Below are 23,810 nucleotides of genomic sequence, written 5' to 3' on the forward strand. Positions count from 1 at the left end.
TCTTACCTGCACATTCTGGGTTGTCTTCGTTGAAATTGATTGCAAAGTCATGAGAGACCTGCAGATACATGGAAAGAAAAGAAGAAGACTGTTGTCAGAAAAATTATTCCAAGAAGACTTGTGGTTAAACACTCTTGACATTTTTCCTGTGGTAAACCTGAGACCTTTCAAGCTTTCAGCCATTAAGTGGGAAATACAGTCCCAGCTGGAGCTCCCTGCAGAACCAAAGTAGCAAAACTGGAATCAAACTTGTCAATAACAACAAAATAACAACAAGATGGCACAAAGAAAACCCACCCAAATACATAAAAAATCATATAAATATGGTGACAGGATTGGGCTATCAGTGCTGGGCATAGAAGAGGAATCTATTCCAGAGGTGATTTCAATGCCACCTCTCCCTAGCTCAGCATCTCAGACTGCAGGAGAGAGAAAGCAGGTTGTAATACAGCACTGAGAGCAGAAACTCAGGTCTCTTCTGCATCCTGACCTCACTGTGTGAACAGTTCCTCATCTAAGGCCAAGGAGTACTGGAAAAGTAATTCTCCAGAGAAATCAAGGATCCACTGGGGAATAGTAGTGTAAGAAGTGTAAGGAGCCTAAGTTGATTAAAAAGTTAGATTAGTCTGGGGGGTAATAAATAAAAAAAAACCCTGAAGACTCTTGGTTTTCCTTGCATGTAGTGAATATTCCAATCTCTATCTCTCTCTCTCAAGCTATCATTAAATCCTACAGAGCAGTTTTCTAAAAGAAATCACTGTGAATACAACAAAGTTGTTGATTTTCTAACAAAACAAAGTATTTTGTCTTTGGTGCTCTGGGAAAACAATACAAGATTTTTGTATGCCTAAATAATGCTAGGCACTGTAAGTCTCCAGTTCCAGAATTCCTCTTTAATGTTTATTCTTTCCTGCAGGTTTTTTTTTTTTTTTCAGATTCCTTTTTATTTCTTTTTTTGATCACTGAAAAGTCTTGAATCCTTTTAATCTCTTTGGCTCTGAAGCCCAGTCTCTTAATTTTGTCTTAAATTTTCTTGAATGAAAAATCCCAGATTTTGTCTCGCAATGCATAATGTGTGAAAATATATATATATATATATATATATATATATATATATATATATATATTTGACTTGCAAAAAGTGGATATGACTGAGAGCTTAGCAGGTAATTTGCATAATTTAAAGTTGTATTTTGGTATATCACCCCAGATTTAAGAAGGCATTTATACATTTATACATATATATATATATATATATAGCTAGCTGCAATTACACACATTTAAAGCTTTATAGATCTCTGTAGGATCTTCATAGTGATATGGAAAGCAACCTCCTGTACAATGGAACCAGGATTATTTGCAGGAAGAGATTTATTTGTTGGATGTTGCTGTTTCATTTGCTAGTTTAGACTTGACAACACAGTACAGAAATTGGTCTATGGCTAAGAGACCCATAGATAAAATATGTGACTACAGAGAAGCTTCTGTGAAAGTGGTGTAAGTTAAGTTGGCTAATTACTGCCAAAGAGAGTTTTTTGTAGAGAAACTGAATTTCCCCATCATATGGTAGCCTTGCTTACCACAGTGATGCCTACCATTATTAAGAGGTTAAATAAAGCAGTATTTTTACCATGATGGGAAAGGAATGAAGCAAAACCTCACTGAGAAGTCTGCAGTTACCTCAGCCCAGCCAGGAATTCAGTATGCCTACACCAAGCATCAGACTTAGAGAGGGTTTTATGTGGGCCATTCAGTCTACCCTACTTGGCCATGGAAGATAATGCAGAAAGTCCCTCTCTATGTTCCTCATTGAGCAGCACAGAAGATCAGGGCTGCCAGATACACATCAGAGGTGCTCCAGAGCCCTTCTGCCTGGCTGCTCTGGATGTCTCTCAGTGCACTTTGCCCAGCTGGTATCTGCCAGTCTCATGATCAGCTGCAGGCCAAAGGTAATTGCATCTGTCAAGAACTGTTATGGGAGTTTTCAGTCATTGATATTTTTTGTTGTTGTTCAGTAGCCTTTCTTCTTCCTTCAGGGTTTCTGTATTTTGCTTTAACTGTGTTATAAAAGCAAGAAGGGTGGCAATGCATGTTTATGTATTGCAGACTGATTCTTCCGACACTGTGCCTCTTGAGTGATTTTATTTCTTTATTCCAATTTGAAATTATACCTAAAGGAAAATACAAATCTTTTCAAAAGCTATGAATACAGTATTTTAATCTCACATGCAAGCATGATTTGGATGCTTTTGTTGCCATACCTCTTTCAGAATCACATAATGCAAACAATTTATCTGGTTCAGGGCTATGGCACCCAGGTTATTATTTAAGAAAAACGTAGACAACAGTTCAGGCCAATAAGGAAAACCCAAGTCTAGTCAATGTGCACAATGATCCAAAAAATAATACTATCTGAGCATTGGCTGCTATCCTCCTAAAGCAAATGGCCCTCATACATTGTGAGGGGCATTTGCTTTAGGAGCAAGTGTTAAAATGCACCCTGAAGGCAGCACAGGAAACACAATGAATGTGCAGAAGCATTGGCTTGTTTCCTATGCTCTCTGAGCAATATATCACAATTTAAACAAGACTTAAGTATAATGTGAAGGAGAGAAGTTCTTTGAGCAGCTCAATGACGGTTCACAAACAGGAAATCATGACCCAAGGTAGGTAAACAGCAGGTTTTTTTAAAGCAGAGCTTCTCCAAATGCTCAGAACCCATCCCCTACTCTCTTAAGTAAAGCCAACTGTGCTTCAACCTGCCCCTTTTCTGTCTTCCCTGTGGTGGCCAGAACTGAAGTGTCCAAACCAGAAGAGACTTGAGACTCACGCCTCATGAGGGTCTTACTGAACTTGGGCTGCTAGCTGATAGGACTCCATGTAAAGCTCATCCATATCAAAAGGTGGTTTGGATCAAACATTTAATGTTTTTGCTTTCTAAACAGTGCAAGGTGATGAGCTTCCCTCCTTTTTTTTTTTTTCCCTGTTTATAATTAAACATGCAAGGGCTTTGTGGCTGAAGGGCAAACCATGCAGATGACAGAGAACCAGAAGCTGGTAAATGGCATCTTTCTGATACTGAGTGACACAGCCCTTGAATGACACTCCCAGAACTTATAAACTAATGGAAAAAAGGAGGCAAAAGTGTGAACACCTAAGATGCTGAAGCCCGAGAAAGCCTTGGGGGAACAACAAGACACTTGGCTGTTCAGAGACAGGCATGTTTATATAATTTAGGAGGGTGGTTTGTATTGTGGATCAATCTAACAATCAGGAAATCCTGGCATATGTCAGGATGTCACACAAATACAGAATGACTGCTTTACATCACTACCTGGCATAGAGAACTTTGCCAAGAACTGCAGACCATGGTCTGTGGTGGAAGTCAGCCTCACATTAAGGAATGTCCTCACAAAACCCTGAGTGTGTCACAGACCCTGGACTAAGTTTCAAATATGAAGCTGACGCTCTGCTCAGCCCTCCTCTCTTACCATCAATCCATAAAATCAATCCATAAAAGGGAAGGAGAGAGAAAGGCTGGCATGCTGAGGTGGTTACATGGGATCAGCCTGGCGTGACTTGGGCTGCTGCACAGAACTGCACTCAAAGCCTGTAGCTCAAGACATTCACATGCACTTGGCTCTGTATTTATCTTTTCCCTCTGCAGGGCTCCAGATACATTCTTTAGCAGATACCATCATGGATGCGGGATTATTAAACCACAGCTGTCCAGGAACTTCCTACACCAGGAACATACTATTTCTCAGGTAACTCTTGAAAGGTTTTTAACAAGTAAAATAAGTAGCTCTTACATACATTATGATACAGATTACAGTGACAGCATTTCTGAGGATATGACAATTAAATAAACAGTACAGAATATTTTTGCTAAGAGAGGCTATAGAAATGTTGTTTCTTACCACCATACAATGCCTCCATTGTCTGCACATACACAGTGACAAACAGCTGCAGTTTTCCATCAATGTGATGGCACCCATGAGTCTCTTGGAAGAATCATAACCATACTTCCACATGCTTATGACCACTTCAGTAGAAAAATCACACTGATTTAACATAGAAGGTAACTTATTTCCCCTATATTGGGATGCAGTGAAATTCATCCTCATAGCATGGCCCTTGCTAGAAAGGTTTTTCTAATTTAGGCTGAAAGGAAAGGAGAATTTCATAGTTGATGAAAATTTTTGAGATTTCTCAAAAATTTATTTCATGAACTCAGATAGAAAGCTCAAGTCACAAACAAAAACCCTACCTTGGAATCTGAAAAATAATAAATCCCCCAACATTGATAAAGCAACTTGCTGGAAAGCTTTTGAACTGTGCAAAGTTGTTCTATTTAAGTTTCATTGAGACTTGTTATTCCATTTTGGCCTACACATTTTTTAAACCCCTTTAACTGAATTTCCATTTTTAAAATAAGAAGCTATGGTTTTTATTTATTTTCAAATGCTGAATATGTATGCATGAATTCTGAAAATTAGTAATCCTTTTTTCCCCCTCTCTAGAATGTTGAATTCATTTAAATTAACCTCCATGTCCCAGATAGCTCCAGCTTTCCTATATGGTGATGGTACTAGGACTACTTGGCAAACAATCTGACAAATTCAGACATCTAGGAATGCTTTCTTAATAATTTAAATAGAGATTGTCAGAAATCTGTGAACAATAGATGCATACAAGTGTAAATGCCAAAATGCACTATGTTGGACACTTATCTGTGAATAAACTGAATGCTATTAAGCCACTGCCAGTCAGAAAACTAAATATGAAATGCCTGCATATTTTGCAAAAGCTTAAGACACTAATGAATTTCAAGTACTCTTGCTCAAAAGCTATTATTTTCAGAATGCTCATTAATCAAATATTTTGGGAGCTGGACAGCTTGTGTTTCTCGCTAAGAAACATTGTACACATTTCTGCTTGGCAAAGCTGGGCCATTCATTTTCCTTTATACTTCATTTTTGTGCATGCTGTCCAGTTTCCTTGTCTAAATCCGAGTTGCATGGATAAGGAGACAAATTCTGTTTTGCCCCTTGGTCTGTTACACATCCTTCTATTGGTTCTTTTTTTTGTCAGGTTTGAATTTATTTTGGCCTTCAATCTCCTGAAAAGTGCAGGAATCGTAAAGACCATGGCACTTTTCAAGTCTCTTACCTGTCCAACAAACCAGTGCAGGTGAGGGTTGTAAAGATGCTGCACTGTGTCTGTAACTGCAGTGAGTTTGTCTCCAGCACACATTCACGGCAAAATCAGGGAATGAAGCTTTCACTAAAAATACAGAAATAACCAGGGCTGTCTTAAAACAAACTGCAAATTGCTTAATACCTATTCATGTGTCAGCCTGCAATTCTTCTTTAGGAAAGAGGCCTTCACTAATGGCAATACACCTGTCATAGGGTTAACACAATTTGAACTTGCTTTTAATTTTAACAGTAAGCCTTGTGCTCCTGTGAGGTTTTTCAGCTCCTTTGAGTCCTGCCTGCTAAGAAGTCAGTGTGTGTGGTTTGCTTTCTTTCTTCCTCTTCACTGTGACCTTTCACAGCTGTGTCTGAGCCCATATTATCTGCCACCTCTTCACTGTACATCAGACTTCTCAGATGCTTCCTCTAATTGAAAAAATAAATAAATAAAGGCATGGGTTGTAGACACTGCTGTGGAATAACTGGCACATTCTGCAAGTTTTGTATGATAGAAACTCACAAAGGGAATATTTCTCTCAGAGATTTTCTGAGAACAAGGAGCAGGGTGACGTGTTTGTCAGGTCTTGGTGGAAGAAGATCATATTGTCAAATATTAGATGAAAGATCTCTAGACTGATGAGGAATGATATATATGGCAAGTCTTGCTTCCTTCACTCCCACAGATTCCTTATGCCACTAAGAAACTGCTGGTTTTCTGCTAACAGCTGAAGTGTGTCATTTGGAGTTGAAATGAGGGAAAATAAAGTCAACACAACATAGCAGTGTGCTCTTGAAATGGAAATTCTGTAGAAAACATAAATAAAAACAAGATTTAAAGGGGTACAACATCAAGAGATTTATGAAGAGCCTGCAGAGATGGATACTGACATAGTTCAGGAAAGAAGCTATGTTGTTTACGTTGTATGGAGGCTCCATGGTTACTTAGGAAGCCTTGGCAGTGGGAATAATTTCTTCCATAGCCCTAGCAATTTGTTGTCTACTGAAACAAATAGAAGACCAGATGCTGGAGTGCAGAGACCAACATGCTATGAGCAGGTTAGATCCCTTCATTAGGACTGGAGGCTTGAAAACAGACACTAAATTAACGAGAAGCTGATTTATCCACATGATGGGGTCAGAGCTTAGAAGTTCTCATAATGATTCAACCTAAATTTGAAGATGTAAATTATTACAGTAGTGGCACTGCTCTCCTTTAGTAAAACAAATATATGGTATGTATGAATTGTAATACCTGTGACTGAAAACATGAAAAAATCATTTGAACAGCACAAGATCTGCACCACTGCTGCAGTGTCTATAGTGTTACCATATTTTTGCAGCAGGAAATAAGAAGTTAAGGAAGAAACGTGGGAGTGTTTTTTTCCTACAGTCTCTGTTACTTCTAATTTTATCAGTTTCTTCTCTGTTTCCTATGCATCTTTGCTATGTTCCATATCAAACACCATTGCTGGCTTTGAATTAACTTTACAGCAGTGTAGACTAAATTACTGAAGGATTTTCAGGTTTATTGGTCTTGACTTAATAATGCACCATGATGAGGCTGACTCCTCACTCTTGAAGGATGTATCTTTCAATTCCAAAGTGCATTCAAAGCCAAGCAGGGACTCAAAAGTGTTGATATTTTAAGAAGACAGATACTTTTATGGACTGTGTAGAGTATCACAGGGAGGGACTGAACAGTAGCACAGATGACTGTTAACTCCTCATGCGGTTCCAGCTGGATGTGCCCATGACAGACACCAAGCTGATTATTTGTCCCCATCTGTTGCCCAGAAGAGTTAGTCCCCTGCAATGTGGTTCTTGTCTTCTTCAAGGTTTTACTATGTTTGTAAGCTGAAGTCATGTCATTTTCTCTTTGTCACTTTCTGTCAGAAGTTTCCATAGCAGAGATTAAAGATGTTGTTCTGGTCTTCACCTGCATCTCCATTTACTTTGGGACTTTTTTATTTAGTCACATATATGTAATCCACAAGCAAGCAGCCCCATCTTCTAAGTTTACCCTTACTTTTCAAAATCTGAAGGCCCTCAATCATCCTTTTCTTGCTTTGAGAAGTTAGCAACAGGCAGACTGTTCAGGAGAGCTCATGCTATGGGATAAGACTCTTCATTCATGCATGCACTACTAAGTTCAGTGCAAGTCTCTGAGTTTCTTAAGGGTATTTGTCAGGAAATTATCCAAACACTAATTCAGCCAAAGCAGAAAATCAATTGGTGTGGGTGGTTTTAGGAATATCTGATTACACAGACCCCCAAAGTTACTTTCTGGCAAGACATCTGTTTTCTAGCTAACACCTGAAATGTGCTCTCACAATCAGTTGAGAAGAATGATACTGGGGTCTAGCAAAACTGGTATGTTGCCAAAAGGCTCATGTGATCTGAAGCATCAGTGCTACCAGCTGATTATTCTGGCTGGGAAGAGCAGTTTTGTGCTGTGAACTTTATTATACTTCTGTCACCAGGAAGCCACTGAAAAGACTTCAGCTGGCACAGTAACACCTTCCTTCAAGCAGTCCTTAGATAAGGATGGCTCTCTACAACTGAAAAACTTGCAAGTTTTCCCCCATGCACTGATGGTCACCTCACAGATGATGGAACAACCAGGCCCTGGCACACCACCTTAAATAGCAGTGATGGTTGTCAGCTGCTGCAGTTGGATCAAACATGTAACAGACACAGATGTTCTGAGCTTATAATACCACATTAAAATGTACATCAGAGTTCTGGAAGCTGTCTCTGACTTTAGAAAGCATTAACGCTAGTGTTACACTTCAGAAACAAAGCAAGGCAAAACACCTTGTCAGGCACAGACAAGCTTAGAAAGCAATGTTGTTAAAATATATGTTAACTTACCTTAGACATCTGTTTGCAAGACACATATCAAATTTGTTGTACATCACTACTGTTGTTCTTCTGCAGGTACCAAACCTACAAGCTGTGAGGAACACACTGGTGCATTTGTTTTCATGTGCTGATTCAGGCATTACAATGCTGAAAGCACACAATCCCTCTCAGAAATTCCTACTTGGCCAGTTGTTCACCTCCCTACCCCAGCCACAGCCCAGAGACCCAACCCAGAGCAGGGCATATGGGGATAATGGATGAAATCTGCATGATCAGATGGCTAATACTTCTCCTTTCCAGACAGTATCTGAGTTGCAGAGTGCCCACCTAGATTTTGATTACTTATCTGTGCAGAACTACCTCTGTGCAACAAAGCATTTGAATTTCTACTTATTTCTTCTTAGGCCTTTCTCTGTTGGATACTCCTTTTTTCTCATCACTGTCTACACTCCAACCCTACCAGATGGCATATTTATGCTCACAATTGCAGCATCACTGCAGAGCACTCTCTTTTTTTTTTTTTTTTTTGTTTATAAGTACCACTTCTCTCCAGCATGGCTACATGCTCTTGCATTTCTCTTCCTGGTATTGACCATGTCCACTATGACACTGAAATTTGCCACAGGGCAAAATTCTTCTCAAGTCTTTATTTTCAGGAAGATGTTTGACAAGGGATGATCAAAACATCATTTCTCCTCTTAGCATCCACTAACAAAGCTTTGCCAATACCACAAAATATTTTGGGTCTCAAACAATTATTTTAAGTCTAGCCCTGCCTGATTTCTGTTTTCAGTGAGGTATCACTGGGTGAGAAAGCCAGATGGAAGAAAACAAGCAGAGGAGTTGTTCCCATTTGCCCCTGCCCTGCCCTGCGCCATTTCTCCCTTATTTTGTGCCTCATAACTCAAGGAAATTAGAAAATTACACTTAGGCACCTACTTTGTATTCTGGGGGTATTCTTGCTCCAAATCCAAAGGCTGGGAACATTTTGTCACTGGAAAAGAATGAAAAAAATATAAGAGTACCCACAGAGAAATGCAAATTGTTACAATAAACATTTAGTCCTCTGTATGCATTCGTGAGAAATACAAAGCAGCACAGAAATGGCTTTTAAGTCAAGTGATGGCAGACTGGAAGGGTACTGGATTGGAGAAGTAGGGGTGTGTGCTGAACAGAAGCGGGGGAGTGGAAGATTTTTCAGGTGAGCTCCTAGTATTTTTGGGAAATTAAAATCACTTGGAGAATACTGAGGGATCAGTATTGTATGTCTTGTGCTTCTCCCACAAATGCAATAGCAAGTCTGTATTACCCACTCTTTTGTGTTACCTGGCTGAAGCAAGAGAGTTTGTTGACTGAACAGCCTGTAATAACATTTATTTCATATAAGTATGGATGTGCTCCCCCAGCTCAGAAAATGGGTCTAGCAAAGATATGACTCAGATTAAAAGTGTTTGCAAATTTGGGTTCTTACAGTTGTCCAGTTGTTCAAAAGGGACTTCCTAAAATATCTGGAAGGGGCACTTTCATGCTCCCAAAACTGCAGGTTCTGTAAAGCTTTCACCTGTGTCTTTAGTAGTTCCACTAAAACATGAGATTAATTTACTTAGACATAGATTGACTGATAACCCGCCAGAATGCCTTGAAAGTTTGCTTTCAGACACTACAGTGAGGTTATTCTACCCAAGTAAGATCTGCAAGAGAAAAAATACCTGATTCAGAGAACCTGGAAACTTCAAAGCTGTTAATACCCTTTCAGAAATGCAATGTCTCACACAGCCCACATGCTGTCAAGCTGCCTCTTCCCAGATGGCAAAGTGGAAAACAACAAGCTGCAAGGAATGTCTTGTCCCTGAGTCAGCAAAGCACTTGATCACACACACTTGAGGTTAACAATTCACTCAAACATATGCTTAATTCTAGACACATCCTGAAGTCTCACTGATGTCACTGAACTGTACTCCAGTCCTCTGATGAATCAGACTAGTTTTATCCTAGTCTACTTACAGGGTTTCACAGCCCTTGGAAAAGTTGAGTTCCAACTACCATGATTGGAACTTTTAAAAATTCCCAGGAGAGGCCACTAGCTTCAATTTTTTGGTGTAGTTCAAGAGATGGCCACTCTAAATATCAACTGAGTAATTCAGATCTCAGACATACTCCAAAAAGATAATAGCATCCATTAAAGCTGCTTGGTTCTTTTGTCTGGCATAGGCTGTTAAAGGCCTCATGATATTTCTGATACAACCTAAAGAAAAACTGAAGGCCTTAAAAGAAAGCAGAACTATGTTCCCTCTGCTGCATAGATCTTGTGAGCACAGTTCTGTGTACCATATGTTACACCATGTGACAATGGATCTTGGAAAGGAAGACTAACATCATTTGCATGGTAATGAAACAATTTTTTCCCAGGAGATGTCAGAAATGAAGTAGCTGCTGACATTCAATGCTAACCACCTGCTGATAGCATTCTCTTTGATTAAACACTTCTGTAAGCGGGAAAGCCCTTACAAATGCATGCAGAGAATTCAGGCACACACTTTGAGGGCAAGAAATAAGAAACCATTAGAAAAGAATCCGGGGGGGGGGGGGGGGGGGGGGATCTTGTTTTACATCAATGATTAAGCATGGCTGGATTAGAAAATCAAACTCTGCAGAGCTGCAGCTAATTGATTTGGGGCAAGAACAAACAAAGGCTAAAAAAGAATTTTACTTAGAATTTTACTGAGGTAGAACATAAGGGTCTAAGTTCAATGTTGGCAGCAGTTATATAACTGGGAGATGCCCTAAACCCATCCAGTGCCTGCATTTCTACTGCAATGTTTCTGGAGTGTAAACAAGCGTAGGCACTCTTACATCTACAGCTCCATCTTCTGCTCTGCAGCAATTCAGAGACAGCAATAAGTCATACCTCCAGCAGCCTGGATTCTCCTTCTGGTGGCGAGACTCCCACATTCCCAGTCACACAGTGGCACAGCCCCCACTGTTATTCTGCACCCAGAATACCTTACCTCCACAGTCAGGACACTTGCCTTTATATTTGAACCTCCCACATCTCATTTTTGAGTAAGTGCAACCATTACACTGTGAAAGAGTAAAGCATGATCATGTACACCCTCAGAATGGGACTCCACAAGGCTGCTTTTTAGAGGGAAGGACATGAATTCTAGAGAGCAGGGGTATCCTGGGGTCTTCTCCTGTGCTTAGTACTTTCTGTTGCCTCACCCAGAATAGCTCCACACTCTCATTAGATAGCTCACCAGAATTTAGGTCCATATCTCTGGTAATCTGATTCAAGCTGCTGGGACCAAGAAATTAACTCTCATGTGCTACTGGAGCTTGATTTCTAAGGTAAGAAAGGAACCTTTTGATAGTCATGACATCTCTTGCATTAAAAAACATCATCATGTTATCTCCTGACCACACCTCAAAAATTGCAGTGGACAGCTTTCAGAATAAAAATAAAATTTAAATTTATGGAACACTTTTCCTGCTATCACACAAAACAAAGTGTTTAGCTAATATAAAGGTCTCGCTATTTAGTAAGTGAGCAGTTTAATGGCTTAGTGGTATTTTACAATATAACCCCCTCTAGTCTTCCCATCCACGTCTCACTTTATTACATGAGAAACAAATCCAACAGCTGAGCCTGCAGCCCTCATTCTGCTTGTCCTGCACTCTGAGACACAGCAGGGAAAAAGTGACCCAGAAGGGCAGAAAAGAACTCTCTCTTCCAGGATAATCCCTTATGGTATAGGGGTGTGTGTGAGCTGATCTAAAAGACCCAGGGCTATCATGGCAGCATGCAGAAGAAAGCAGAGCAGCTTCCTGGCTTCTGGAAGATATGTCAAGGTCTAGGCCATCCAGGAACTTAAACTGGAGTCAGAAAATGAAAAGAAGGTTTGCTCCTGCCTCAGGGGTGAATTGCATGCATCAGGGACTCCAGCCCTGTTTCCTAGCCTGGCATTTCAGTAGGAAAGGCATCTGCTCTAATGACTTTTCTTCCTTTGTAATTTAAACTCACTCAAAAGAAGAAAAGTGAAAACCAGTTTTCTTTTCCTTTGTATTGCTTGCTCAGACATTTGGGTGTCATTTATAGCAGGAAAAGGCCTTTGACCCTGGCTGAAGCAATGGGACATGGCCATAGGCATGATCAGTGAGCACCCTCCCTGGTGCAGGGCTAGTTCCTGCCAATCAGCACACCCAGAGACTTCCCAGGGACAGTGCTGGGTCCAGCTGTGCCTGACGCTGCTCCCAAATGCAGTTTGGGCATCACCAGTTTGTGCTGGGAGGAAGAAAGCTGAGACACAAGGACACGGGCAGTGTCATGTCCTCATCCTCAAGCAACCTCAGGATCTGTGACTTGTTTTGTTTAAAGCTAGCCAGAGTCCTTGGCACCTGCAGGGAAACTGCCTGCACTGTCCTGCTGGAGGCAGACTGCTAAAGAGAAAGGACAGGAGAGAAACATGGAACTGGAAAAACAAGCTGCTTCTATAGAACCTGAAACTTACAGTATCAAGAAAGAAAAAGAGGACTGTGACGTGGCAGAATCTTCACAAAATGACTCTGTCATGTCTACTTCACCTTTTATATTTTCTTTGTTTTACATAGTTCTTTGAAAATTTAAACACAGTGTAACTTTCAAAAAGCTGAAGTACTTGACATGAAGATCAAAAAAGCAAAAGCATCAGACTCTGGTTTTTATACCTGGTTATTTAAGGACATGCGTAGTCATGCAAGCATAGATGTATATGGCTTCTGGTAGTTTTTCAGTCAAACAGGCATATACTGAAAGGTACCCAAGACTGAGCAGATCTATGTTATACCCTAAAAAAAAATCAGGGAGAGTGTTCAGGTTCGGTGTTTATATTGATAAATGTAAATTAATGCGCACAGAAATTAATTGTCAGGGCTCCAAGACTGCAGTCTTCTGACCAGAAATACAGCCAGTTAGAAAAAGGTCCCTCAGTAACCTCAACTATAACATACCACATAGCAGAAAATAATATCTGAAAATATCCCATATTGTCCTTTTGGGACATTGCTCAGTTTTAGACACTCATCCTTCAAGCTATCTAGTTGAAACAGCGCAAGAGCAATGATAAGTCAAAACACTAACAGGGGGAGAGAGAAGAGAGATTTCAGTGAGCTGTACTGCACATAAAGAAAAAGAGATGAATAGAAGTAATAACTAAGGTTTTGTAAATTGGTAAAAGTGATACAGATAATGATCCTGTTTTCTATTTTACTAGGAAGCCTCATGCCGCTGGAAGGAAAGAAATATGCTTATAATAAAGAGACAAAATTAAGAACATTTCAAAATCTTGTCTCATTAACCACTGGTGCCCTCTGACATGTAGCATAATTGAAACCAGCATATTACATTTATTCTGAAAAGGATTTGCTATTCCTAGTAATGAGAAGGAGAAAACTCTTCCACTAGGTAAAATTAATTATTCAGACATTAGAGACATTTTGCAACCTCCTCAGAAGCCTCAGGGACAGACGATGCTTGAGATACTCACCAGTGCAGCAACACCTGTATTCAAAAAGGTTGCCAGGATTATGCTCTCTGAAAATCACTTCCTTTAAAAATCAAAATTTGGAATCTGAGTTCTTAATTGTATGGAGAAAAAAGGCCTAAGCCATTCTATATCAATTCTGAATTTATTAATTCTGAAAGATTAAATCCTAGCTAGCCACTTACACAGCTTGTTTGGGACTAATTTTACTGGTTCCCATGAAAGCCCTTTGGTAGGTAGCTATAGCTGTGCTAAAGTTTATCCTCCTGAAGTCAATGCAGCATTTGTATGGATGCTACTTAACTGACCTTTCATACTCTAATCAGCATGAAAACCTGCTCACTTTATGCTAGAACAACACAGTAGCACAAACAATATTAATGATGTGGTGAATGGGGGGAAAAGGAAAAAACATGGAGTGAGAAGAGAGAAACACTAAGAGCCCATTTTTAGTTGTAAATACCTGAGAATCTTAAATTCACAGCTTGCAAAGAGAATACCTGACTAGAATCCCTGGATATTAAGCTGTCATTGTAATTTTGGTCTTGGGTCAGATCAGAATTAACAGGGAGGTATTTTGAAAGTACTGGATGCAGCAAAATCAATTATTATGTCTTTCACTTTCAATTCCAGTCTTAAAAGAATAAACTTTGGATCTGCTCTGCTTCACTTTTCTCATGATGAAATCAGATAATTTTCCTCCATTAGAAAGGAATTTCAAATTGACAAAATTAAAAAGAGAAGTGTGTGTTACACATGTAATTGAAGAAAGTGTGAATGTGAGGAGAGAAAGAAGGAGAGGAACAGTACACGGCAAGAGGAAAGGTGAGAACAGAGAGGAAAAAGAAAAGGAAAAGATAGAAAACAGCAAATGCCACAAGCAAAGTAGAGCTATCTCTAAACTCAATTAAAATAGTAATCTTTCATGTTCAGGGAGTGAACTGGAAGAATACGAGCTGAATTAAGTGGTTTTTTTCTAAAGCATATGAATGAATCATGTTTCTGAGTATATTATTTAGTACTTATCTGAGAAGGGCTTGATGCCAGTAAATTCTGAATCATAACAGCTTACAGGGATTAACAGCAGTTCCAAAGAAAATACAGAAATCATTTGAAATATTTAAACATTTTCAGCTCCCGCTTTGCAAGCAGAGCTGGGTAAATAAAGGAGATGATCTGGCATGGGGGTTAGAACTAGAGGATCTTTAAGGTCCCTTGCAACCCAAGCCATTCTATGATTCTATGATCAAATAGGGCTAAATAAAACCATTTCAGTGGAAGGGACCAGAGTCCATCCACTTCACCACTTGCAGTCTTGCACAGCCACCTTGCTCCTCCAGGATGCAGACCCAGGCTGTGGTCCAGCTCTCAGCCTGCCCCAGAGTCAGAAAGATCACAAGAGTTCAGCAGTAGCAGTGTTTTCACCCACTAATCTGTATTCTTCCCTAAGGGATTGCTACTCTGTCACCACATATTCACCGTGTGGTTACGTCTGGTTCGATACAACCACACCTCTGGTTTCGGCCAGGTTACTGCATGTTTAACCAAACTTGCTCTGTGCCTAACACAGTTTGGCATTCAGTCCATAATGCACAGTGATTTCTAACGGAGTAGCAAGGATAAGCTGATTATCATACATCTTGATCACAAAAGAGAGCTGGGAGCATGCAAGCCAGTGGTAAAGCACTGCATCAGTACATCGTTTGGGCTATCACAGAGACGCTACGTAATCTGGCGCACAATCCTGTCACTAAAATTCACTCACTATCTTTAATTACAGCTCCCAGGCACCTTAGGGGAGCTGGAATCTGCTGAATACTGAGGAATAGGTACTGTCATGTAATTGCAATTCAAAAATATGAAGCAACGCCTGTCTCACCTGCGGGGGAAACAGATAATGAAGCAGGGGAATACAAATTCCCTGAAGCTAACCATCAAAAGGCATCAACTCATGAAATAACTACAAAGCCAAATCCAGGAACAATGGATTTAAACTTCCCCTTGTTAACATTAAAAGAATGGCACAATAAGCTCTACAGGGTAAAAATAGCAAGTAAATGCAGAAATTCCTATGCTGGGGAAAAGTAAATACACACAGAAAAAAAAAAAGTCATTAGAGCTTGAGGGAGGAGTAGGTTAAGCAAAAGGAAATGGCAGTGAGATCTATCACTTGCTAGAAGGATAGCCTAATAAAATAACATACTCAGGAAGGTGAGACAAAATGTCAAGCTTCCCTGCAAGATAACAAATAAATTGCAGTGACCTGATTTATGCCTACATGAATGACCCAATTCAGGAAAATGCATCTTGAAAAAGAAATGAGACTCTACAACTGGGAATAAACTAGGAAAGGGTATGCTGCAAGACACTACAGTGAGTTGTCTTTAACTTCTCAAACCAGGCAGTTTTCAGTCAGTCTTGTATTTTAAGGGGTTTCACATATGTCCCTCCAAAACCCTAACTCAGTATATAATGATTTGGCTTATCTGTAGGATTATGTATAGAAAACTGTACCATCACTGGAAAGGTAATTCTCACACAAACTGTAATCTCATATATTTAAAACTCGACATGTCTTGAAGGCAACACTGCAGGCAGGAGGCTGAACTCCATCATGTAAGGTACAGGTTGTGAAGAACCCCAGACTGACAAGTGATGGGGCCCTGCCCTCCTGAACCACGAGTGTGGCTTACAGTGTGTACTGCACTAAGCAAGCCCAAGAACAAAAGCTTTGCCACCACATATGCACATAATTCTGTCCTTTTTTACAAATTACATTGAAAAGGGCTGGTCAGAGATCTTCCTCTGCAAGAGTTTTATATCAGAAAATATCAATCTGTCAGGGGTATGCTGGGAAGAGGGAAAGAGAGGACTGCATTGCAATATATATACAGAGAGTTGGTGGGAGAAGAATTTCTCATCAAATGCTCTCGAGATACAAATGAACTTTCTAGGATGAGCAGGATAAAACCTTTATAGAGATAATACAGTGACTTAATGTGATCAAATGGGCTGTTGGTGTACTTTTCCCAAAAGCGGAATGACATTAAGTCAAAATGAAGAACACTAACAAAATAAATCGGAGCAATACCATAACTGAAGTATGCTGATGACTAAACATTCAGCTAGGCAGCACTGAATATGCAGGAGGAAATGGGCTACTATCTTCTGTTCATCTGATCATTTGGAATCTCTGACCAAAGTTAATTTCACCATAATTTGGAGGCAATTCTAAGATAGTAAATGCAACCTAGTTCACAAGAATTGCCTAGCTTTAATGAAGAGCAGTTGGACCCACAAACCTGTTAAACTCAGGCATGGTATTCATTTACCCCACAGATGAGTTTCCAAATGTGAATAATTTGCTTCTCAGCCATATGCTTATATAATGGAGTAGATGACTAAACTAGTTACATACTTAAAAATGCAAGGAGGAAAGTCACACTTCTGAAATTGTGGAGATGCTTGCATTGACTAAAGATGTACTAGAACAGCATCAAATGGCATCAGTGAAAACGACAAGAGAAATTGCTCTTTTACTTATGCTTGTTTACTTATACTTCACACAGATGTGTAGTCTCTACAGTAGCAGTAGGTGAAATGCAATTTTTGCAGGGTTTTATACTGCACATCATTTTCTTCAGAAAGGAATTTTGACAGAGAAATCCCTACAGTACCAGTCTGCACCACTGTAGGAAAGTGCCAGGTATTGCACTGACCAATGCTCTTCAGAGGAGATTTCAAACTGAGTTGAGAAATAATAAAGACTGCATAGAAAAGCCATGTAGAAGGTTCAGATTTTGAGGTATCTACCAGCTGACAGAATGTAGCAGATGTCTGAAAAGCATTTGGAGGAAACTGCAGCTAAGAAGTTTCTTAACAAAAGAAACTTGGAAGGGACTGCTCGTGACTGGTGCACTGGCATAGGAACTGAGTTCCTGGAAGAAAAGAGACAAAGAAGACACAAAGATGAAAAACTCAGCAACAGAAAAGGCAGAGCTGTAAGAATTGACAGGATCTGCCCAGATAACTGGCCTGCATAAATGTGCATAAATGTGTGTGTGTGTATAAATACATGTACACACACACACACGTGCATGTCTGTATGTATGTCCATTTGCAGAAGAAGCCATTATGAAGTCCTCTTCCCAACACAGTGGGTGTATGAGACTAATTCTCCTGTAGTGAGTCTTGGGATAAAAAATGGTGATTGTGGAAACCCCTACGTGGCAGCAGTCTACAAATGACAGATTCTACAGGGGCAAATACTGAATATACATTTTTATTTATTGTGTAATTGTGCCAGTCTAGGTCCTCAGCTATTAAAGCCAAGGATTTTCACTCCAGTTTGATGATGGAAACTATTAGTGATTCCTTTTTGCCAGTGCAGTTCTAGACCTGGGTTATCCAAACACTTCAGAATATGTTTACCCACACCTGAGCTTACTGACAAACATAAGCTACAAGTTTTTCTGTAGAGGTTACTGTTTCTCCATTTTTCTTTTCTTGTATGTCTATGCAAATTTGGTCCTATCAAAGCACTAAATAAAAAGATTCATGTCTTTTCCCTCAAGAGTTTTAAATTTGTTTAGATATGTTAATCAGCTTTTTTTGCTAAACAGCCTCCAGAAAGGTTGTTTCTGTAATTAAAGTGATAAAGAGAGATGCTTAATAATTAAGCATATTTTTATTTACTGGTCTGCATGAGTAGATAAAATTTTAACATCTACAGTTCTATGTAGGGAGTTCATGAAATATTTAATGTCACATATAGTGCCAGTTATTCTAGGCATCATTTTTTTGCCCCAGTTTTAATGAACTACTATTATACTACTATCACAATCAAAGCAAGGTTCTGTTTTTCTCTTTGTGTCTGGCAAAATTACCTCGAGGTATTTAAGACAGATCCTTCCAGCCAAGGTAACTTTTTGACTCTTCATCCACAAACCCAGACAGAGCTTCAGGATGAAGTGACCTGTTAGGTGATTCTTGGGGATAAAGCTTTGATTACTAAAGCAAGGTGTAAACTTTGGGATCTCTCTCCACTTAAATCCTTAATTGAAACCACAGTATTTAAGCATGGACTGATATTTGTATTTGGGACTAATTGCACTGATTTGTACATGACTTCCATAACATGTACTGTGTTACACATTCCTTGTCCTCTTTCTCCTCTCTAACTGCCCTCTGCTGGTGTCTGAGGAAAAGTATTTCTGGGACAGTTGGAACTTTCACCAGGCCTGTATTTTTTTTCACTTCTTAGTTCTACACCAAAAGGGACAAGCTGGGCTGGGAACCCTGGTCCCTTTATTTTCTCCTTTCATTTTTTTCCCTTCTAAATTTTCAAGTGGAATTTACAGTGAAGGATGGGCTTATATACAGTTTTCAATCATAGTGAACCTACTTGCTCAGGCCTAAAATGTGAAAAAGAAACCATAAAGAGCAATTCTTGCATTTACTCAGCAACTGCTGCAATTCATTGTTTGCAGAAGATAATGATGCATCTCAGACCGGGAGTTTCATGTCTTTTGTGGAATGTGGCCTGGTTTCTAAATTTTCACTCAAGTATTTTTTAGAGGTCTACTGTCTTAAGGTTTATGATGCTGTATCCCCTATTGCCTGCTCTATGCCAGACACGAGTTCTGCATCCTTAAGGGTGGGGAGGAGCCAGTGGAATTCTTTCTGTGGCCTATGTTCAAAAACAGATCACTTGCTCCCAGCACTTGGCTCCTTCTCTCAGGAGAGATGGAGAGTTAAAATTCTTTGCTTTTTGGCTAGCCTGCTAGCTGAGGCAAGAACCTTTCCTGGGAATTTGGTTTTTCTTCTTCTTCTTCTCTTCTGGACCGTTCAGCAACACCAGAACATCACTGGGAGGCCCCACACTGCAGCCTGGAGGGGCCCACGCCAAACCCCAGACCTAGAGAGGGCAGAGCCACACCTACAAAGAACTCTGAATCTTCCTAGGACTTCTCCACAGCAAGAGGTTTCATTATTTAACATTATTCATTCTTTTTTTTTGTGCCTGCATGCACCCTGATTGTTAAATAAATAGCTTTTTTCACTTTCCTCCGAGGAATTGCTTTCTGAACCTGGTGGGGAGAGGGGCTGCTGAAATCTACCTTCTATTAGAGGATACATTCATTTCAGACATTTTCCTACAAATTTGTCTCAAACTGGGACATCTACACATAAATAATTTTGGCCCTTTGCAGGAATAATGTACTCTTTGCTCACTAGTGGCCTTTGGGGAGATTGCTAGTCAAGTAGGTTTTACACAAGCAGTTTATTTGTTAACATATGATCTCAGTGTGAATGTCACTTTCAAGGACCTACTTGAGGATTAGAGTTAAGGAGACTATTTGCCTAAATGAAAAGAAAACATTAGTGTCAGGAAACAGAGTTTATCTTCCATGTGTTTCAAGAGCTCTTGAAACTGAAGAAAAATCAGCAGTATTTTAAGAGTGAATAAACAGAGAGATTTAAAATAATTAAGAAATAAGACTACTTTGAAATAGATTTTGAATAAAATGAAGATCAATTTGATGGGATTTTACAAGACTATGTGGTCAAATATATGGAATCATGCACTGAGTGAGTGCATAGATAAGAATGGGGATGACCCATCAAGAATGGGAAGTTCCACAAATATCCAGTGCAGTAAATGCTTAAAAGCATTGGATAAAGTACATCCAACCTTTGTCCTTCTCAAGGAATGAATATTGATTTGACCATACAAAAGCTGATTCTCCTACATGTTTGTGAATACTTTTTATTAATCCAGTGAAGAACTCTGTATGCACAAACATAAAACTATGTGTAGAAAAAAAATAATAAAAATCATCCAGGTAAATGGGAGGCACTGGACATTTGGGTGTGGGCAAACAATGAACAATAAAGTTCAAATTCAGTAAAACTCTTAATTCCATTTTAGTGCCATCTATACTTTGCATAATATCTCAAGATTTGCTTGAGTCAGACTGAATTCAATAGGATTAGATAATAAGGTCTATTGTCTTGCTGATTAAGAACAGAAATTTTAATGCAAAGATAAATATTTAATGTAATATAATAGGATTCTTAATAAGCAGAAGCAAAAGGAAAACTACTAACTGCAGAAATCAGATTTCAAAGTGCGGAGCAGATTTGCAAGTCCTGCCATGGGCTTCACTCACAATAACATCATTAAAACCTGCAATAATGTAAGATCATTTAGAAGGTATTTCAGACTTTAGCATTATGTACAAGTAAAACATTTATCCTTACAAACAAGCTATTTACAGTCCCATTCCAGCCCATTCTTCCTTTGATAGAAACAGCAATCACTGCAGAATGAAAGATGAGCTACACTCATGGCTACTTGCTCGTATTCCAGCACCAGTAAAACAAATCATTAAGATCAAAGCACCAGCCCTTTTTAATAAACTGTGTGCACTGTTGTTATTGTGACTTATGGCTTTGCTCTGCAGAGAGAGAAGATACAAAAGAGCACAAAAGATAAATCAATTTTTTTTTACTGAATGGTTCAGTATTAACAATAAATATAATACATCATATTTATAATACCTCTATGTTACATGCATACCTAAATATTAATACACATGCGAGTAGAACTCTAGTTTTATATACAAAGAGGTAGTTCAGGTCCTGACTTGCAGTCAGGACATGGCCTGACCTTATGCTGGGACAAAAGGGGAAAGCAAATGTTCCCTGATTCCCCAGTTTAGCCACAAGCTTCTCTAGCTTCCAAAATGGTGCTGTTCCATGCCAAGCAGGGGGCAGTTTTATGATACAAATTGAAAAGCATTTGGGGAAGAGGTGCCACTCAGAACAGGACACATTCAAACTTATTCTATAACTTAAGAGAGCTTCATGGCTTTTAGAAGATTTTAGTCAGAGACCTTTTATTTCAACTGATGAATGAGTTTACCTTTCCTCATATCTCTATATTCAACCAGCAAAGACACCTGCCACCTACCCTTTGAAAACAGCATTCTCTTGAAGGGGCTTCCACCAGGCTCCAAAACAAATGGGTGGCCAAAACCATTGTTTAGAGTTGTTGAAGGTTAGAAGCCCTAAGCCAACACAGAGAATTGGGTTTAGCCCCATCTACCTTCAGTAAACTTGCTAACTCATTGTGCAAAACATGTAGAGGGAATATACACATAATAGTAGTGATCAACTGACTTTTCAGGATCCTGGCTAGGCTGGTATTGCTGGTCATCAGAAATTATTTGATTTGATTTCTGATACAGAGAACTCAATACAGAAAATACTGAGGTAAAAAACAAACATTAAATGATACAGAAGCAGATCTTTTAATATTAAGTACTTCAGTGCCCAATGATTTTTCATAATTTTCGCCTGTTTCTCTATGCTAGAAAAAGGTGGAGTAGACTTGCAGAATTTCAAGGTAAAATTATACCAGTGATGTAACTTTTAATATAAAAGACAGCTTCTGAAAATGCTTAAACAGAAAGACTTATTTCTCACTTACTACTTCATGAGGTCATTTTTAAACATTCATGAGCCACTTATCTTAAAATAAATTCTTCTCCATGAAGCTGTCTGCTTATTTTTAAGTTTTCAATGTGTTTTCCCCTTTCCAGTATTTCTAACTACATTTTAGAACCTAATTCCTTAAAACTAATGAATGTTTCTCCTTCCTTTATGATCCACTGCTGTTGTTGCTTTGCCACTGGTTATATCACCTACACACTCTATCTTGTCTTTTATGAAAAACATTGTTATAGCCTGAAACAATTCTGCCATATAGATAAAGTATTAAGTATTTTATGCAGGTGAATAGCTCTTCCATTTCCATTATCATTATCAGATTGGCCTAGTCCTACAGGACTGCAGCAATTCTACAATCAGGATAATAATCAATGTCTCCCTCTCATTCTCTGAATATTGCTGATAAGAGAATGAAGCTTAAATTTCACGCTTAACTATGCGAAACGGCGCTACTCATTTAACTGTTTCAGGAATCTCTGAACCATACGGATAAATGTGCTTTCGGATGAGCAGAGTTTATTCCACTGTACCAAGGTATGTGAGGCAACACTTCATTTGGAGCATTAATTACTTACAGATGATTATGTTCGGCTGATATGTACAGAAACCTAGATTATGAGTAGATTTGGCTTGATCGACCAAACTAGCTAGAGTTTGTAAAAGAAAATTTTGTATTTTGAATGGAGTCTCTCTATGTATTACTTGCCAATCGAATTCCCCCCAAAATACAAATAAATGTGAATGTTTCTAATGAAAGAAGTATTTTCATTAATAACCACATGGGGATTTTTTTTCAATTTAAAAAAGCAGTCTGCTGGCATATGAGTAACAAAAGTACTTAGAATTCTACAGCTCTGCTATTGGAATGCAAAAAGTATTGCAAACAACAGATTTTATTTTACTCATCTATTCTTTCGCTTTATTCAAATATATTAATCCTGAGACTGAGTTAAAACCCCTTCATTTCCTTGGTTTGGATTGAAATCAGCCAGTTCTGCCTATTGGAGATAATTGATGAGTACAAACTCTAAAACTTCACGTAAGAGCACTGCCATTGTGTGATCTCCTATTCTAATCTCAGTAAGCACATGCTCCCTAGCAAATGATGACAATCTGGCTCTAAAGAGCCCTTAGGTTCAGCAAGTCCGTTTCTTTTCACCCCTGGTTTATCTTAATCTGGAAACAGATGTCCTGCTCCATCATCTGAAGTACGACTAGACTCACTGGAGCAGTTAAGGATCTCTGCCACATTTCAGATTTTTACTGAATTTGTAATTTTTTTTACGTGTATATACAGAAGATTTGCTTTGTAGGTTATATTTGCTCACATATGCAAAGTCTGAAACTTAGCACAATAAAGGTCTATACAGAACCTGTAGATAATTTCGTGTGAAGGTTTGCTCCTCCTAATTGCTTTCCTTTTTTTTTAAAAACTGTAAATTCTCATTTCCGATTTCCTGGATTCAAAATGTGCAAGTATAAAGAAAAGGTCCTCACTTGACATTTTGATCAGAAAGCACTGACCATGTTGAATCAACTTGTCCATGGGAATATATTCATCGTGTCACAACTTGAGAACATGTACAGGTCAAACACATGCCCAAAAGGTGACATTTCCATGGGAAAACAACTGGCTTTTGTTCAGCCCTAGTTCATAGCTCATAGACTCTCTGCTGTGCTGATTAACATCAATAGGCATTTTCTGCAGCACAATAGA

The 23,810-nt window shown here is 39.0% G+C and overlaps 1 protein-coding gene across 3 annotated transcripts in view; it reads right to left on the minus strand.

Moving 5' to 3' along the window:
* CPNE4 (copine 4) overlaps window positions 1-23,810 on the minus strand; it is a 242,059-nt gene that overhangs the window by 14,282 nt on the left and 203,967 nt on the right. For all 3 annotated transcript variants that reach the window (XM_069007457.1, XM_069007456.1, XM_069007455.1), the window contains exons 12-13: window positions 9,000-9,054; window positions 7-58 (exon numbers count right to left, since the gene is read on the minus strand). In XM_069007457.1, the coding sequence (XP_068863558.1) occupies window positions 7-58; window positions 9,000-9,054 (107 nt within the window). The remainder of the gene's footprint in view (window positions 1-6; window positions 59-8,999; window positions 9,055-23,810) is intronic.

Source organism: Aphelocoma coerulescens, chromosome 2 (genome assembly GCF_041296385.1).
Source record: "Aphelocoma coerulescens isolate FSJ_1873_10779 chromosome 2, UR_Acoe_1.0, whole genome shotgun sequence".
Taxonomy (NCBI): domain Eukaryota; kingdom Metazoa; phylum Chordata; class Aves; order Passeriformes; family Corvidae; genus Aphelocoma; species Aphelocoma coerulescens.